The sequence below is a fragment of the Dioscorea cayenensis genome, chromosome 15 (genome assembly GCF_009730915.1).
Source record: "Dioscorea cayenensis subsp. rotundata cultivar TDr96_F1 chromosome 15, TDr96_F1_v2_PseudoChromosome.rev07_lg8_w22 25.fasta, whole genome shotgun sequence".
In the NCBI taxonomy this organism is placed as follows: Eukaryota; Viridiplantae; Streptophyta; class Magnoliopsida; order Dioscoreales; family Dioscoreaceae; genus Dioscorea; species Dioscorea cayenensis.
In genome coordinates this window covers 22968290-22986545 of record NC_052485.1, presented here as the reverse complement: position 1 = coordinate 22986545, position 18256 = coordinate 22968290, and the positions used below count along the sequence as shown (strand labels likewise).

At 35.3% G+C, this 18256-nt stretch overlaps 3 protein-coding genes across 4 annotated transcripts; all 3 read left to right on the top strand.

Moving 5' to 3' along the window:
- The first annotated feature begins 670 nt into the window (after nt 1-670).
- Nucleotides 671-8816, top strand: LOC120277120. Of its 2 annotated transcripts, none has more exons than XM_039283868.1 (7): nt 671-809; nt 2990-5527; nt 5628-5709; nt 5863-5929; nt 7767-7952; nt 8072-8132; nt 8226-8816. In XM_039283868.1, exons 1-7 carry the CDS (start codon nt 782-784, stop codon nt 8408-8410), a joined length of 3147 nt encoding a protein of 1048 aa, XP_039139802.1. In that variant the 5' UTR covers nt 671-781; the 3' UTR covers nt 8411-8816. The 2 variants fall into 2 exon arrangements, with proteins under 2 accessions (XP_039139802.1, XP_039139803.1); XM_039283869.1 differs by lacking the exon at nt 671-809 and adding an exon at nt 965-1455.
- A 2310-nt stretch (nt 8817-11126) lies between these two features.
- Nucleotides 11127-15202, top strand: LOC120277415 (protein LONGIFOLIA 1-like). The gene is made up of 5 exons (XM_039284260.1): nt 11127-11597; nt 11923-11972; nt 12063-13907; nt 14015-14144; nt 14235-15202. The coding sequence occupies exons 1-5, from the start codon at nt 11441-11443 to the stop codon at nt 15020-15022; spliced, it is 2970 nt and encodes a 989-aa protein (XP_039140194.1). The 5' UTR covers nt 11127-11440; the 3' UTR covers nt 15023-15202.
- Nucleotides 15203-15726: 524 nt separating this feature from the next.
- LOC120276896 lies at nt 15727-18217 on the top strand. The gene is made up of 3 exons (XM_039283631.1): nt 15727-15944; nt 17594-17672; nt 17933-18217. Exons 1-3 carry the CDS (start codon nt 15793-15795, stop codon nt 17996-17998), a joined length of 297 nt encoding a protein of 98 aa, XP_039139565.1. The 5' UTR covers nt 15727-15792; the 3' UTR covers nt 17999-18217.
- The last annotated feature ends 39 nt before the right edge of the window (nt 18218-18256 follow it).

Sequence of the window (18256 nt, the reverse complement as noted above, 5' to 3'; positions counted from 1 at the left end):
ACAATAAATATAAACAACTTTGTGAACAAAAATTCCCATTGAAAATCTGAAACATTGCTCCAGGATTTTTATTAATAGAGTGGTCTAACCCCAACACTTTCATATAAATTTCTCTGGTATTTTTTTTTATTTAAAAGTTATTGACCGAATTTTCTTATAAATAAAAGGACTTTTTTATTCAAATTATTTATCTTACAATCATTTATTGCATTATTAACATCTTCCCTAAATAGATGAAAAATTAAAACAAAATCCAATAACAAAATATTTTGAAGATCACATTCCATTTTTTAGGAAATAACAACATGTTGACAACCAATAAAAAATATATATAAATGGTAATGAATCTTTTAAAGATCATGGTTTAATCTTAGCAAAAGAAATAATAAACGTTATGAATCCCAAGTTCAGGGATCCAAAAATAATTTCCCATCAAAAACTATATTACATTAAATTTTTAAAAAAGAAAAACTATTTATAAATATATTTAATTTGCAAAAATAACCAAATCACAACCATTAACCAACGTCAAGGCAATCGTACGGTGATAAAGTTATACACGTGGCGGTGTTTGAGCAGAACTATGAACAAGATTGTCTTTATTGGGTTGGATCACGATAGTTAAATAATGGAAAGAGGAACAGGTTATGCCTTAACTCGTGCGTGGCGATCTGAGGGTTTGGGAAACCCAGGCGTCAGTGATTGTGCATCGATATCATCTCAATTTCGATTCGATTCGAATCGATTCCGTCCCAGGGCGAAAGGAGGAGTTTTTCGAGCGATGGGGAAGCGGAAGAATGCTGATTCGGGTATGATTCTTGATGCTTTTAAACCCCATTCTGCATTCGTTGTTTGATTCTATTGTTCTGGGGCTTTAAATTTTGATTTGGTGTTCAGTTTTGTGGTGAATTGGAGTGATTGGTTTTTGAAGCTTTCTTTTTCTTTATGTTTGGATTTTTCTTTCAAATGAGATGTGAATTTGTGTTTTTGATGGAAAAAATTGTGGATTTAGGGTTTATAGCTCGCGGGGTGATCACTCTTTGGCCGTTCTTGCTGGTTTTCTTGTTTTGAGGTTGATTAGATGAATTTATTGATAATAGTTGATGAGCTGAGGCTTGGTATTATAGTTCAATGACGAAATGATTTGAATTAGGGAGAGGTTTTTTGTAATGAAGTAATTGACGTTTTGTAGAGTTCTCTGTGAAGTAGCAATATGGATGAAAGGATTTATTTTGCCCTTTTGATTCAAAATGTAAATTTTGCTTCTAATAGGAATTGAATAACTTCAGTTAAACCTTTGTATTCTTAATGTGGAAGCATTTACGAAAATTGCTTGTGGGCAAATCGGGGCAGGTTTTGATTTGTTTTCCAGTGAATAGTAGTGTTGTTCTTCAAGGAGGAGTATATTCCAAGTTTTGTTTATAGGGCATTGGAAGAAGGGGAGCTACTGAGCTGGTATGGACATGTTTGGCAATTGTTATTAGTATTGTTGTTAGTATTTTTGGGTTTAGTGTGAGATGAGGTCCATGTTTAAGAAAAAGAATGGAGGACATGAATTCAAGCATCATAATGATGACAACGTTTTTTGCTCCATTTCAAGCATGTTTGGTGTACTCGAGTAATGCAACGGTTTGTTTGTCATGCTTGAGTAATGCAACGGTTTGTTTGTCGTGCTTGAGTAATGCAATGGTTTGTTTGTCGTGCTCGAGTAATGCAATGGTTTGCTTTCTCTCTTGACGTTTTGTGCCTGTCCAACATGTAGTGCTTGTTGCTAGATACAACCAGTCTTTCATATTCTACAAGGTTTTGAATTGTTGTTCTAAGGCTCGGAAATGTTGCAGTGCAAAAGAAAGGGTTCAGCTTCTGCCTTTTGATATTCAATTAAAAGCCTGCTTGAAAGTATTTGTAGCAAGTCTGTAATAACTCCGTAACGGACTTGATATAGTAACTTCTGCCCTGGTATTATATCAATAATCACTTAGTAGACCTTATTTGGATGTTAATTATAGCTGTTGTTTTGGTGGTTCGATTGACTTGGATATGATAAATTGAGTTAATTGGTGAAATATTGAATAGATGGGATTCTAACTATACATCAATTTCACCCAACGAAGGGTAATAGGCCTTGGTTAGCAAAATAAACTGGATGAAATAACTGTCAAAGAAACCTACCGACTTGATATACTAACTTCTGCCCTGGTATTATATCAATAATCACTTAGTAGACCTTGGATGTTAATTATAGCTGTTGTTTTGGTGGTTCCATTGAATTGGGTATGATAAACTGAGTTAATTGGTGAAATATTGAATAGATGTGATTCTAACTATACATCAATTTCATCCAATGAAGGGTAATAGGCCTTGGTTAGCAAAATAAATTGGATGAAATAAGTGTCAAAGAAACCTACCTGGGGATCAGTAAATTAAACCATAATTAAGTATAGAACTGCTCCAACTGTAGCTTAATAGGCTTTTAGAGTTCAGACTCACATTAAATCCAAGATACGTACAATATTGAAATTTCTACTTTTTAAGTTCTTTTTCTTACTTTCAGACGGTATTATTTTAACTTTTGAAGATTTTTTATTTACATTTTGATTAACTCTTTTCTTTTGGAAAAAATATAGACTGAAATCAAAACAAGTGAAATTTCCATAACAAAAACAAACAGAACACAAGGGACAATTACTGAAACTATAACTTCAAATGTCAATGTCCCAGCTGCTCTCTTTATGCACTGCCAAAATCAGCATGTCATGTCCAATGTCTAAAGTCCATCTTTTTTTGAAGTATGAGTTTGTAATGGTTTCCTGCAAACGGTTCGGAATTCAAGCCCAAGTAGAACTTTAGTAGTCTATTCAATGGTTTTAGAGAATGGTCATTATTTGTTTCTCGGTGGTCATGTTCTATTGCTATGATTACTTTTGTCATGATATTTTTTTTGCGAGTTGAAAGATCAGGAAGAGTGTTTTGTTCATTTAATCTGCAGGGGTCCATCCTAGTGAAGAAAACCAGAAGCATGACAAGAAGAGGAATAGATCATCACCATCGGAAAGTGATGTGGGCAAAAAGGGGGAAATTATGATCGGTACTTCATTGAAGGCAACAAATGCAGAGAATAGAGAGCATGCCATGTCTTCAATGCATGATTCAGACCCCATCAGGGAGGATGAATTTGCTACTTCATCAGGAACTACGGGGGTTGTTGTGCCAGAAAGAACTAATAAAGTTTGTGCAACCCTCGATGGAAATTTGTCTGTGAAAGGTGAAATCATCTCAAAAATGGGCAACAATAACAGAGAAAAGGGTTTTATGAAGAAATATTCAAAGAGGAAGGGGAATAATTCATGTGAGCAGCCACCCAGTAAAAGTTTATCAGCACTCAGAAATTTGGAAATAGATTCAAAAAGTGACAGTCTTAATGAAACACACAACAGTAGCAAGCTGATGATTTCTGTCAAGCAGGAAGACTTCATCCCAAATGCTGCAGATGATAACCCTGAAGAAATGGCTGGTAAAATAGATTCATCTTTGCTAGAGAATAAAAGCAGTTTATCAGTAAAGACCAAATATTACCGGAGAAAGCATAAAGCTAAGGCTATATCTGAAAGTCACTCTTCTGACAGTTGCCCATCTTTGGCTGATTCTATGGTCTTGGACACATCAGGGAACAATAATTCTGATGCGTCTGTTAGTGACAGTATGAAATCACCTGGTGAAATGGCAGGAGGTCAATCAAATAATCTGCAGTCATGTTCAAAAAAGAGCTGCATGGTATCTGACATAAATTCAACATCATATGAAGCAAAAAATTTTAAGCCATGGCCTAGAAAAAAGATAATTTGGCGGGAGAAAACTTATTCTAACTCTGGCTCTTGTCGAGAGATTCCTTCGGGCCCCTCAGATCGTGCTTTGCAATGTTCCGCTGCTAATAGGATGTCTGCATCAAAAGTTGCAGACCCTGATTTAGAGAATCAGAGTAATAATGAAGCTTCAGCAAGGAGGGGCCAGATTATTCTTTTTGAGGAAGAACACATTTCCAAGAGCGCAGGCTTTGGCATTGCTGAAAAAGTAGAGAAACCCCCTGAGGTTGATATGAAACCCAATGATGCTAAGAAAACAAAATCAAGAAGGCGAAATAGGCACAGAGGCCGTGGAAAAGGTAAGGTCTCTAATCTTAATGCTGTGGTATCTCCTGCATTGTCCAGTAATGATGTTATCTCTGCCGGCAATTCAACTTTACTTGGGACCACTGATTTGGATTCTTCTGGAGGGAACAATATTACCGAATCAACTATGGATAATCTAGTATCAATAGTTGAGGAGTGCAGAAATACCATAAGAGAGGGTGGGCTTGTAGTTTCAGATTCGAGTGAAGTGCTTCCCAAGCTCTCTATGCAAATCAATGCAGCAGATTTAAGTCTTGAAACAAAACCAAAAAAAGAGGCAAATGATCATGACTCATCAGAAATTGATTTGAGTTGTCATCCTGGCATCAGTTCATCTCGATTGGAAACTTTGGAGATGGATGAAATGTTGGAAAGGGATGAAGTTGATTCTTCATCTGGGAACAGTTTGAAGAGTCATGTTCTCTCAGAAGGCTCTTGTTTGATTGGTGGTCCTAATGATACTTCTCAAGTCAGAAGCAGCATCCATCTTAAGGAGGATTCAAGCTCATGTCTTGATGCCCTTAATAGCAAGGAGGCCAAGAAGAGGGAGAATGGTAAATGCTCAGATTGTACGATAGAACAGATCCCTGGGGATAAGCCGGGGCAGCAGTTGGATTGTGTAGGATTTTCTCAGGCTGATGGTTCTATCATGGCAACTACATCTAAAGTAAGGAACAGGAAGAAAGAAATGAAACATGCTGTAGAAGACTCAGGAGAACTTACTGGTGCTTGTCTGGAAAAGGGTGTGGAGTTCTTTCATGTGATCAATAATTCTCCAGTTATAGATGCTGGTTCTGTAAAACAAAGTCTGGAAGTGATTCCAGCTGATTGCAAGGATAAAGCTAGTTTGCCTCCTTCGCCAATTAGAGGTGTTATAGATGATTTCACATCTTCCGATTTAACAAACAAACAGAATGGTTCATTGGATTTGCTTAGTGGGGAAGAAGGCAGCTTTTCTTTTCAAATAGTAAGCAATGCTATTAAAGAAAAGTCGCATGAAAGAAATCTTGAGGAGTCCTTTGAGTCGACGAATAAGATTGCCTGTCAGAATGCGAAACCTAGTACTCATGAAAACAGTCCTTCAATATCTCCATCTCTGTGCGATAGTGGAGTAATTGTTTGCCTGGAGGAAAAAGTTATGTCTTTACCAAGGGACCATTTTGTGGAGGATGTTCCCTCAGATGTTATCGAGAATCAAGATAAGAACCTGGAGGAGAAGATCTTTTCACCACAAAGAGCTGTAATAAGTTCTAACAGAAAAAAATTGCTTGTCCTTGATTTAAATGGCTTGCTTGCTGATATTACTATGGATACTTATAGAATGCATAGGGCACACAGAAGGGTCGGGGGAAAGTCACGTGAGATTCTAATTCTACTTATTGATTTTCTTTATGTTATTATGGCTAATATCGTTTTGAACTGCTAGGTTCTGACAATTATTTGCTTTTTTCTTCTCAGTTTTCAAAAGGCCTTACTGTGATGATTTTCTGAAGTTTTGTTTTGAGAAGTTCAATATTGGTGTTTGGTCCTCTAGAAAAATGTATGTCTTCAAGCTATTACCATCAGAATTTGTTTTTTTCCCCACTTTTGTTCACTTGCATCTTTTTAATAGTTAAAAGTGTTATCTGCCAACTCAGTGCTACTATTTGGTTCCTTGAACTCTTGAAATTCACATATTCTTAAACTTTTGCAGGTACAATGTGGATATTGTGGTTGAGTGTCTCATGAGAAACACAAAAGATAAGCTCTTGTTCTGTTGGGTAGGTGACCTTCTAATTGCTGGAAAAAAGCTATCACATTTTTATTGGACTTTAATAAATTTAATTGATTGGGTGACATATGCATTTATGTTGCTAGTGTTGATGTTCTTATCTTTATTTAGTTTCATATTTTTATCTCATTAAGCCTGGTATTTATGTGTGCAGTTACTCTTTTACAGATTTGCTTGCACAGATCCAATCTTCTTATCATGTCCTGTACTATAGATGCACTAAAGTAACTTGATTTAGATCAAGTTGAGCAACCTTATTCCTACAATCTTCTTTATGCTTACATAAATTTCCTCTTTGACTTGGAAATTATTTGCTATTAATTAGTATGATCAAGCAGCTTAGTAAAGATGCTTGCTGTTTGATGTCCTCTATATTTGAAGTTGACAATGTGTTCTAACCAAGAGAAAACGTGTGCCTCCAGGGGAATGGTGGTTGATTGAATATTCGTGTGTGTGTGTGTGTGTTTCTTACCTGGTAATATTTACTCATATTTGATGTGAAGTTAATTCGCTGTCTTAGAAACCTTCCTCTTGTCTCAGAACAATAAGTCATACTTCTTCCAAGATCATGTAGAATGATTTAAGGCAATGTGAGCCCATCATTGACTTTGATCTAAAAGAAGATCATTACTTTCCACTACAGATAGTTTTGCTAATTAAAAATGATATTGTTACAGTGAAAACTAAGTCTTTTGACTCCATGATATTTGCCCATGATCCTTACACTTTTCTAAGGTGATTGTTTACCCTGGCTCTCCTTGCACTTTACCTACTAATAGCCGCTGTGAGAAAGAGTGTTGACCTATCAAATGGAAATTATAACTGACTTTGAAGTATTGGCCTACTTCATTTGATAGATTGTGTATTTTTGCCATGATATTCAGTTGAAAGCCTAACTGGTCACTTTCTTCCTAGATAAAATTTCAGGAACTCATTGAAATTAAGGTGTTTTATTATCATTTTTTAAGGTTTAAATGCATTTTGGGTCCCTAATCACAAGGAATATATTGAACAATTTTAATTACAGGGACAAAAGGTCAAGTGCATTCATGAACTTTTTTAAATTATGTTTTCCATGATAGATAATTATTTATTTATTCTGAGTATATATGCCTCTTTGTGCACTTGTTATATACTGGCATGCATGCATCTTGTTTTTATTCATTAAGGCAATGTTCTCATGTTAAAAGGTTGAGTGTTTGTCTTTTCTCTAAGACATATACTCTATGCTTGGATTCCTGAATGGATTGTGCATCTTAAATATATTTATTAGGAGCTATGCGGTTGGAGTTGTTGCAATGCTGTCACAATGCCCTCATAAAAAAAAATTAGCTCTTTAATGACTACAGCAAATTCTACTAAATCATAATTAATGACACAAATGTGACCTTGAGTACTTATGATTTTGATTCCCATTTTTCCAATACATTGGTGTGGGCTCCAGTGATGCAACCCAATTGAAGTTGGAGTTTTCTGTTGAGAACACTTACACACTCTCATTGATATTATCCTTGATGCATATTATTCTTGATGCTTGAGGATATTGATGAGGAGGGAGCAATTCATACATTCTTTTAATGGCTTTGCTATACATCACTATCTAAATCAAACATAAGGTGATTTCTTTGAACATTCCATGTATGCTGCATATTAGTTTTATTCTTCATTATTCACATGAAATAATAACTTACTTTTGGATAATTTGTATTGACTGATGAGTCACTTTCAGATTTTTAGAACCACATTGAATTATTCTTTTATATCTATGAATTTAATTCTATTGAATTTACGTTTGGACTTACATAGCTTCTTTTAATTTCTCATAGGACCAATCTAAATGCACCACTACGGGTCTTGGTACCATTGGAAATGTCCATAAACCTTTGGTCTTAAAGGAGTTGAGGAAGCTATGGGACAAAGAGGAACCTGAACTTCCATGGGAGTTAGGAGAGTATACACCATCCAATACATTATTGATTGATGACTCTCCATATAAGGCTCTATTGAATCCGGTAATTTATGTTCTCTAGGTCTTTCTTGCCTTGGTTTAACCCATTTATATCAGTCCCATTTTTTTATTCAGTTCTTTAGCCATATTGCATTTATATAAGGTTGTTTTTTCTGTTTGTAGCCATATACTGGCATCTTCCCTCCTCCATACAATTCAAGGGATGTAAAAGATAACTCATTAGGTCAGTCTTTAACATTTTTTTTTTTTTTTTTTTTTTTTTAATTTTCACTAACAAAAGTCAAAAAATTTCTCATTCATAATGTTTAACGTTCAGGGCCAGGAGGGGATCTTCGTCTTTATTTGGAAGGGCTTGCAGTGATTGATGATGTTCAGCAGTATGTATGCAAACACCCATTTGGCCAGGCTGCCATAACTGATAAACATCCGGACTGGAGTTTTTACATGCAGATCATCGAAAAAAGACCAGAACCTTCTGGTTTGGGTTGTGATGATCAGTAAGGATTGTTAATGATGGGGATGTTTAAAATGTTTTAAGGGACTTGATGCGATGTTTTCCTTGCAAATTGACCTGCATCTGTGAAGAGACAGTTGGCTGGTTTAAACATAGCATTACAACGAAGACAAAGAACCCAGATGTTCAAGGGTCTGTTCATAAGCATCTGGTGAAGCGCCCAATTAAGCCAAGAAATGGGCTATTTTGACTTTTTGCTCCCCCAACAAGAAGTTGGAAAGGATCTGCTTAATGTCAATGGTTTTGTCATGGGGTTTTACTTTTACCATGTGTAGAGAATCACCACATTTTTGTTCCAGCGTGACCTTTTATAGTTAGGCTATCTGTTATCAGGCAGTTTGTAGTACTACAGTTGTATCTTTAACAGCAGTAAAAGAATTAAAGTTAAAGCTAGACTAAATTTTTGAACTTGCATGACCATCTGCTTGTATTTACACTGTAAACCAGGTTCATAGGTACAAATACAGCCTTATCTCATACTTCCTTATCATGTATCTATTCTTATTCAGCTTTTTACTGTTAAAAATGGGTTAATTATGAGATTTACAGGTGTCTTCTACATGGAAATTGTTCTTTACTCAGTTTTTGGTGTTTTATTTTGCAGGAACTGATGGAAGGTTAACAAGAGGATGATACTACTCAATTTGCAATGGTTAATGGAATTCGAAAGGTGATTATTAGGAACTCTTATCTTTTTCTTTTTCTTTTGTTTTGTTTCTGAAACTTAGATTATTAGCTGCATCATCACTGGCACACCATTAAATAGATAAATATTGGACTATTCCATTGTTTGAATTTCTGATCATTTGTCAACCATTCATTCATGTGAACATGATCTAGATTGACAGCTTTTCAGTACAACGATCTGCCGTCTTTGTTGAACAGTAGATTTTTTATGATGAAAGTTGAACAGTAGACTTATAGTGGATCAAGATTCACTTGATTAGGCACTCTTTTTCTTCCCTTACTTGGTACAATGATCAACTATTTTCTTGGTATCTTGTGCTTTATTGTTGCATCCCATCAAGAGTGTATGAATCATGCCTGCACCGATGATTGAGAAACTGCCATTTTTGTTGCAGATAAAGGAAAAAAAATAAATAAAAAGGAAACCTTAAATCTTTCCGTAACTTATCATCATCAATTAAATTGTTCAGATTGGTTTATGATTTGTGAAGTCCTTGACCATTTCTTTTCAATTCATTTTGCAGATAAAGCTACATTAACTGATTGCTTAGCATGATCAATCCCTTGTTTCATGGTGAAGAAACATTATTGAAAGCTTGAATCCACATGTTTCATTTGCTTCATTTGGAAAGCAAGAACTACAAATAGAAAGGATCAAGTTTGAAGATTGCAAACTTAACACCATACTCTTTTGATTCAAGTTGGCACATCTCTATGTTTAATAATCCCCACATGCCTCATGTGCTCTGCTATATTTTTCTTATAATCATCCTCTGGTTTGATTCTTAGTATGAGTTTGGGTTCGGGCCTCGGTCCTTTAATTCATGTGCCGGATAAATCTATTGTGTTGTGTTTTGTTGTATCATCGGTTAATTATACCGGGCCCGGGTTTTTTTTGTGAAGGTAGCTTAGATTGATTAAAAAGGAAACCCCACATGAAGCTTTGGTAGGGAGAAGTTTCTTAGAAAAATGAAGAAGCATGTGGCAATCTGGTTGTAAAAATGGTTTGATTGAGCTGAGCTTTGTTGGAATTTGCCTACTTTGAGTCCTAGTGCAACCACCCATGTGATTGCTCCTACTTTATGCATGTGGTTTTGCCATCCTTTTTTATGTATTTTTGTTTTTTTTTTCATCTATCACCATCACCTTTACTTCATCTCCATCAACTTATATTTTTCTTGACTCATATATGTTCTAGGTTTAATGCATTTGAGAATATACACATGATATAATGATTTTATTATTTTAATATTATATTGATCTATTGAATGGGACATATATATTTATATATATATAAGCTAGTTTTTTCAGTTTGTGATGTATATATAACTGTTTTTGTTTTTGTTTTTTTTTAAATTTTTCTAGAAAGGCAAAAAGGTGTTTGGAGGTGCATACATATATATATATATATATATATATATAAAGAAAATAAAGGCAATGACCATCTTGCATTCATATGGAAGGTGGAATCAAATCCCAAGAGAACCATATCATTTTCCTTTAAAAAAAGAAGTAAATTAAAAAAATAAATAAACAAACAACCATTATATTTATATTTGATCACAGAGAGAGAACATTCTCCTTCTTTGGAAGCAAGTGAGAAGAAGCAACTAATCAGAGTTAAAACTAAAATTAAAAAAAAAAAATAGAAAAAAAAATGTTATTTCCTTCACAGTACTAAAACTGAATCACTCATGAGAGAGTTATATCATTCATTTCATTCTTTGTACTGAACACCAAAACATATCAAAACTTTTGGACCACCTTTCCTTTCTTTCCAAAACATAGTATTGTCCATGTATATACATGTCCCAAATCATACTATGTACAAATATAAATATAAATATAAATATAAATATAATTATAAATATAAATATAAAAATATATATATATACATAGGAAGTTGGCATTGAATGGAAAATGACAGTGGAAAGAAAAGAGAGAATGGAGAGTTGCAGGGCCCTCCTCTTTGTCCCCTGACAGCCTTCACATGCTCCCATGCAGACAGCCATTGACACCACACCTCTTTCTCAATAATCACCCCCACATGGTTTTGTAGCAATGCACCCAAAGCACCTCTGTCCCACTCCACTCCATCTCTCCCAACACTTTTTTAATTTGACAAGTTTTGTGTGAGTGAAACTCTACTTGTGTTCTTTGTCCTTTGGTTTGTTTTCCATTTTCTTTCTCAGCTAAAATTGGAGGTGTGAGTTTAATGCACTTGTATCTTGTTGTTTCCATGAGAAACTGCTGAAGCAGTCTTTTGCAGTGTTGTTGTTGTTGTTGTTGTTGTTATTGTTATTATTGTTGTTGTCTTTTTGGTTTCAAGCATGTCAGCAAAGTTTCTTCATTCTTTTGCTGATGAGAGCCAGGAGTTGCAGAAGCAAATTGGTTGTATGACTGGGATTCTTCAGATGTTTGACAGGCATCATCTTATCACTGGAAGGAGATCCCATGGTTCTCATACTCATAACAGGCTTCCTTCAGGTAAGGCTTTCTTTTCTCATTATAGAATTGAATCAGGATACAAGGTATTGTTTTTAAGTTTTGATTTCTTGGAGTTTGTTGTTTGAATTGTGATTATATTGTAGTGTTTTTTATTTTTCCTTAGAATTGACCAATTCCTTGTCATTCTGATGAATTAATTAAATTTGGAGAGTGTTTTCTTCTTGTTGTCATATTGCTAAAGTTTGTGATTGGGTATCACTAACCATTCAGTTAATTCCAATCAGTAAATTGTTTAATTCTTGTATATTTGCTCATGTTTCTTTGTTAATTTTCTCTGAAGATATCAGGATTATTTTTTCTGCAGGTCATGGACATCCAAACAATATTAATCATAGATCAGATGTTCTTGTTCTGGTGAATTCTCTACCTGAGATTTCTGACAAGAACTTTTACTCTTTTTTTTTTAGAAACTTTGATGATTTACTTTGATTTCACTTTATGTAGGAGAAAAATTCAAGCAAGAGTTTCAGCGAGAACCGGAGGGTTTCAATGGAATCATCCAGGAATTCCTTCTCATCTTCATCCTGTTCTTCATCATTCTCTTCTTTGGATTGTAACAAATCAACACAAGAACCTTCATCATCATTTGACCGGTTCATCGCACAAGATATCTCTTCACCAAGTCCACCGTTGGATTCATCGGTGCACTCTCGCCGGCAGTCCCTTGATTTCCGAGAAGTTGTGAAGGATTCCATTAATAGAGATAGTAGTAGTTTGTCGGTTAAAACTTCTTCAAAGAAGGAATCGAAGAACAATGGATTGAATTTGAAGCCTAGAGACTCTCCGAGGCCTATTACCGGTCTCAATGATCCACGTAGAGTTCTTGTGAAGCTAAAAGAATCACCTTGGAATTATCCAGAAACTAGTGAGCTACCGAGATTGTCATATGATCGAAAAGATGCTTCCATTTTGTCGGAATCAAGAGACACTCCTAGATTTTCATATGATGGACGAGAGGCTTCGCGGATGTCTCTTGATTCCAGAGACAATGGAAGGTTTGTCTCTAAACTTAGAGAGGCTCCAAGGCTGTCATTGGATAGCCGGCAAGGAAATGCGAGGAATTCTAATTTGCATTCGAAGTTGAATTCAATACTCAATGATTATGATTCTGTTAGTGTCCATCAAAGATCTTCTTCTATGGCTTCGAATGTTGTCGCGAAGCTTATGGGATTGGAAGCACTGCCAAGTAAAGAGAGTGCTAATAACATCTCATTGACGCCATTGAAGAGTTCGGTCAAGGACCCTCTGACACCGAGACCGAAAAATCGTGATACTGTAATGAAACCAATGGCGAATTCAAGGCTTCCGATGGAAACTGCTCCTTGGAAGCAACATGATGAGAAGGTTTGCACCCCAAAAAAATCAGGATTTGGAAATCGCGAAGTTCCAGTGAAGCAGCAAACTGAAACTGTTTACAGTGAAATCGAAAGGAGACTAAAAGAGCTTGAGTTCAGACAATCCAATAAAGATCTCAGAGCTCTTAAGCAGATTTTGGATGCAATGCAGGACAAAGGGATGTTGAAGAAATCAAAAGGCGAAGAACAAAACTCTGAAGCACCATCATCCTGGGAAACCACTCGAACGAAGGTTGCTCAGAATGTTAGATCAACAATGATTCGAAACCAAGTGGTTTCACATTCATTTCCTTCACTGCCGAAAAGTGTTGCTAGTCCAAGAGCTTATGAGTCTCCAATTGTTATCATGAAGCCTGCCAAAAGTGTTAGGAAATCAGGTCTTACCGGCTCGTCAGTAATTCATTTGGAAGGCTTACCGAAGCTTCAGAGGCTGAACACAAGTGAAGTTTCAGTGAAAAAGAAGCCGACAAGAGACCGAACTAGAGCCACGAACAGAGTAGAAGATAGCAATTTGCAGAGAAATCCATCAAGATTGATACCGAAAGCAAACACTGGAAACTCAGTTAAGACTACGAATTCGTTGAGCCCGAGATTGCCGCAGAGAAAACTCGATGCGGAGAAGAAATTAAATCGTCCACCTATTCCTTCTTCGGAAACAAATAAGCATCGAAAACAGTCTGTAAGTAAGCAGCCATCAGAATCAGTTTCGCCGAGAGGTAGACTCGGGCGAAAATCAGTTCAAGTGCCACCAAATGAGGATCAATTGAGTGAAGCAAGCAGTGAAACAACAAGAAATCTCAGGCATCAAGGTGATGATATTTCTGTACAATCAGATAATAATATTAGCTTGGCATCAGAGGTAGACAATATTGATGTAACAAGTGCTGCTATTTCCGAAGAAATGCAAGATCGCGAGAGTTCTTCATTGGAAAAGGTGACCATACTGCATTCCATATCATCAATTCAATGTCAGTATATCAGAATACCAGACTTAATTTTCTAATTTTTCTGTTTCATTTCTCTTGTTTTCTATCTCATCAGAAATCACAGGTTAATCTGAATGAAGTTGTCTTAACTGTTGTTCCTGAACAACCAAGTCCTGTGAGTGTCCTAGATGCCTCATTTTACCAGGACGAATTGCCGGTGAAAAGGATTTCAAATGAATTTAAAGGTGAGTATATTTAAATCTAAAACAATCATAGGAATAACTTGTAGAATTTTGATCGTATTCAGGCGCTTATTATGGTACTTGTTTGTTTAGATGACGTTGGCTCAGAGAATTCGATTTCTGAAGTTGATCGCAAGAAGCTTGCAAACATTGAGATATTGGTTCAGAAGCTGTGTCAGCTAAGCTCAACTGATGCCGAAACTCAAACTGCTGATCACATTGCCTCATTGTGTGAAACTCAGAATCCCGACCACCGATACGTATCGGAGATCCTCCTGGCCTCAGGCCTTCTAATGAAAGATCTAACATCCAGATTAACAGCTCCAATGTCCATTCAACTTCACCCTTCCGGCCACCCGATAAACCCTGACTTATTCACTGTCCTCGAACAAACAAAATCAGGCTTGCTCTCTCAACTCAAACCTGTCCCTGAAACCAATCTCAAGCCAAAGTCTAGCCCAGAGAAGCTTCACCGAAAGCTTGTTTTCGATGTGGTAAATGAAGTACTAGTCCAGAAACTAGAATTAACAAATCATGATCCTCTTTCCACCTTATTCATCAGAACCAGAAAATTTGCAAGGAATCTTCCTACCGGACATCGGTTACTCAAAGAAGTTTGTGCAGAGATTGATGAACTGCAGTCTGAGAGCTCAAAGGATGTCAATGGTGAGGAAAACAACAACTTGATATCCGGCGAACATGTGCTTCAACATGAACAAGGATGGGAGAACTTTGGAACAGAAATGCCGAGTTTGGTCTTAGAGATCGAAAGATCGATATTCAAGGAACTCATTGATGAGGTTGTGTGTGGTGAAACTAATGCTGCTGCTGGATTGCATGCAAAATTAAGCAGAAGAAGAAGACAATTATTTGCCAAGTGATTGCACTCATTCATGCACTAGTTTTTTATTTTCTTCTTTCCTTCAATAGAAAATATAACTACTAGTGAATAAATTTGTATACAAATTGTTTAAATTTGGAATTTATGTCCAAATGTTTGCTGATTTCTGAGAAATGAATGAAGTTATTGAAGTTAGTGATCTAAAATTGTTTGCAAAAACTCTTGTGCTCAGATGAATGAAAGAACAATAGAATTTAACAGAGAAAAACTACTTTCTCTTGGTTGCTTGAATAAGAGATTTTTTTTTTTTGAAAAATATTATATATGTATTTGTAATTTGTGATATCATATAAAGTAAGTTAAAATATTTAATAAAAAACAGCCCTTAAGACACACTTAACTTTGTTTATTTTATATTATTTTAATTATTTTTTATTTAAAAGAGGACAGTTTGATATCTAAAATAATTATAACTTATTATTTAATGTAAAATAAAATATTACAAATTATTTGTATTTAGAAAATAAACTAATTTGCGATGATATATATATCATCACAATTGAAAGCGGTTTATCTATTTTTTATTTTAATATATATATATATATAATTGGGCTATATTAACTTTTTCTCATGTTTTTCTTTTAGACAAATACAAAACTCCTAGTTGATCTTGACCGTCCGATCTTCTGCCCCAATCTTGATGCATTCGATAGAACTAGATAGATGGATAGATAGATGAGAGCTCGTAGTATAGAAGAGAAGGCGAGGTAGAGCGAGTGCGAGAGAGAGAGAGAAAAGGAGGAGAAGAGGATGGAGAAGTACTTCGGGAATCCATACAGAGGGGATCCAGGGGTTCCGCACACGGATCCGGATAGGTTTTGGAACATTTGGATCGGTTCCTTTGCTTTCTCCGCATTAACTTGGAACAATCCCTACTTGTGGCAACTCTCCAACCAGTTCAAGTATCTCTCTTTCTCTTTTTGTTCTTTGTTTTTCTTTGTTTTTTCATGATTTTATTTTGGTTTTTCATGGTTATATACCTTTAAAGTTCACTCCTTTACTTTGTTTGTTTACTGGAATTTCTGTAGATTGTGTTTGGATTTAGGGGAAGTAGAGAAACTCAAAGCAAGATGTGAATTTGTTTTGTTTTGTTTTTGTTTGGTTTGTTGAAGGATTTTATATGGATAAGCAAATGAAAGATGGCTTTTTGATAACAATCTATTTGCAAGTTCTCAAAAAATTGTAGGATTTATATACTGCTGTAATGTTATAAATTTTTTTGGATGTAAGGAATGAAGGATTAGGATTTGTATGCATAGCATGCCTTTTCTAAGTGTTATGTGAGAATTTAAATTGGGGAGTATGTAAAGTACAGGAGTTATATATGACTATGAAGGTTTTGAGGGTTTGGGAAACCACATTAGTGTTGAGTGTTTTGTAGTTGTAATGTCTTCATATCCATTCTTTGTTTGTTATTTCTTATACCATTGAGATGCAAGGAATTTCGCGCAAATGAAGGACTAAGTTCATTCTTACTAGTTTGCTCTTGAGGTTCTTATTGTCACAAGTTCAAAATTTATGTTCTTTCGACAATGCCGTCCTTGATCTTGTTTCTCATGCCACTTTAAAACAGAGACATAGAGTTTCACTCTGTCAGGTCGAGGGGTAATCTGGAATATAACTGTGATTTTAAACTCACTAGCCAGTAAAACTCTAGATCATGTGATGCTGTGTTAGTGCTACGAAATGAAAACAAAATATTGGAATGATATATCTTTCAAGTTCCAACCATATTTGCATGAGAATATACCTTGTTGTTTCTGATGAAGATTTACATTCAAAATGAACTGGTGTTACGTTATAGTTCTACTACCAACTTTAGTTGCCAAGTCAATGATAGCAAATGAGCTCTTTATTACCCTTTTTCAGCCAGTAACGCGAAGGGTAATTTTGAACATGCCTGCAACCATCAACTAAGGAGCTAGTGAAACTATCTGTGATATCGTGTTAGTGTTGACAAATGAGAGCAAAATAAGGAATGTGCAATATATTTCAACAGTATTTATGGATACACATGTTCTTTTGTTGTGGTTCTGTTTTATTTCAGACAAACCAAATGGCAGTTGATGAAGATTTACATGCTTGTCATTTGCAAAATAATATAGTAATATCACTTGCATTCTGGAATTATTGTCGAGGTTTTACTTCTTTTCTAACAAGCCTTGTGGTAGTCTATGAAGTAGCTTTCTGCAAACTAAATGATAGTATAGAAAATTAAGGACTGTGAGATCGCTTGAACTTTTGGATTATCCCATATTTCTTTTACTTTAATTTACCAATTTAATGCCAAATTATATAATTTATAGCTAGTGCCTGTAGGTTGCATGAAGACTTGAATTGGTTTGCTTATCTCAGAGGTTAGTTTCAGATAAACTTTGGGTTTAATTAGGAAGACAAACACATGCTGCTCTAAACTAAATGATAGCATCAGTCTATATTGACACACAATGTTAAGCAAATATTTGAATTTTTTTGCTCTTGAAGATAATTCTTTTCCTCAGATAAACTTTGGGTTTAAACTTCTTTTTTTTTTTGAAACAAAATTCTGCAGCTGGCATGATAAGGCAATGTTGTTTGAGCACTATCACTGGAAGAAAGCTATGGAGAAGAACAAACCATATGAGTTTCAGGTCAGTTTTTTAATTTCTTTTTTTCACATTAATTCTTGCTGTTCTTGGCCTGATTTGCAGCACAGGAACACAGATTCGAAATCTTCATATAGTCACTCATTTAGAAATTTACATGAAATTGCTCTTTTCTGAAAATATTGATTGAAGACAATAATACATCCTTCTGTAACTGTGTGATTTCCGACACTTGAAAGACAACCTTTCATCTTATGATAATGCCATTAACATCTATTCCCATTTGGTTTTCGTATTTTTTTCAGTGGAACAAGATGGATAAGGCTATACGGGACTCGTACTACTTCAACTGGCCTGTCTACTTCGCATAAACTGGCTTCTACTTTGAACACCTTTCGAAACTCTCTATTTACTTAAAACTGTTACCTTGTTTCGTATCACGTAGTTTGTTGTTTGAAGCAACAAGAAACATTGTTGATAACGATCGAAAGATTATCGAGTATGTTATTTGCTCACTATATTGTAAGAGTTTTGACTGAACTCAGCTTCATATGTTCTGGTTTGATTTATGAGAACATTTCTTTCTTTTTTTTCTAAAGCTTTCTATAATGGTTTGGATGGTCTAATTT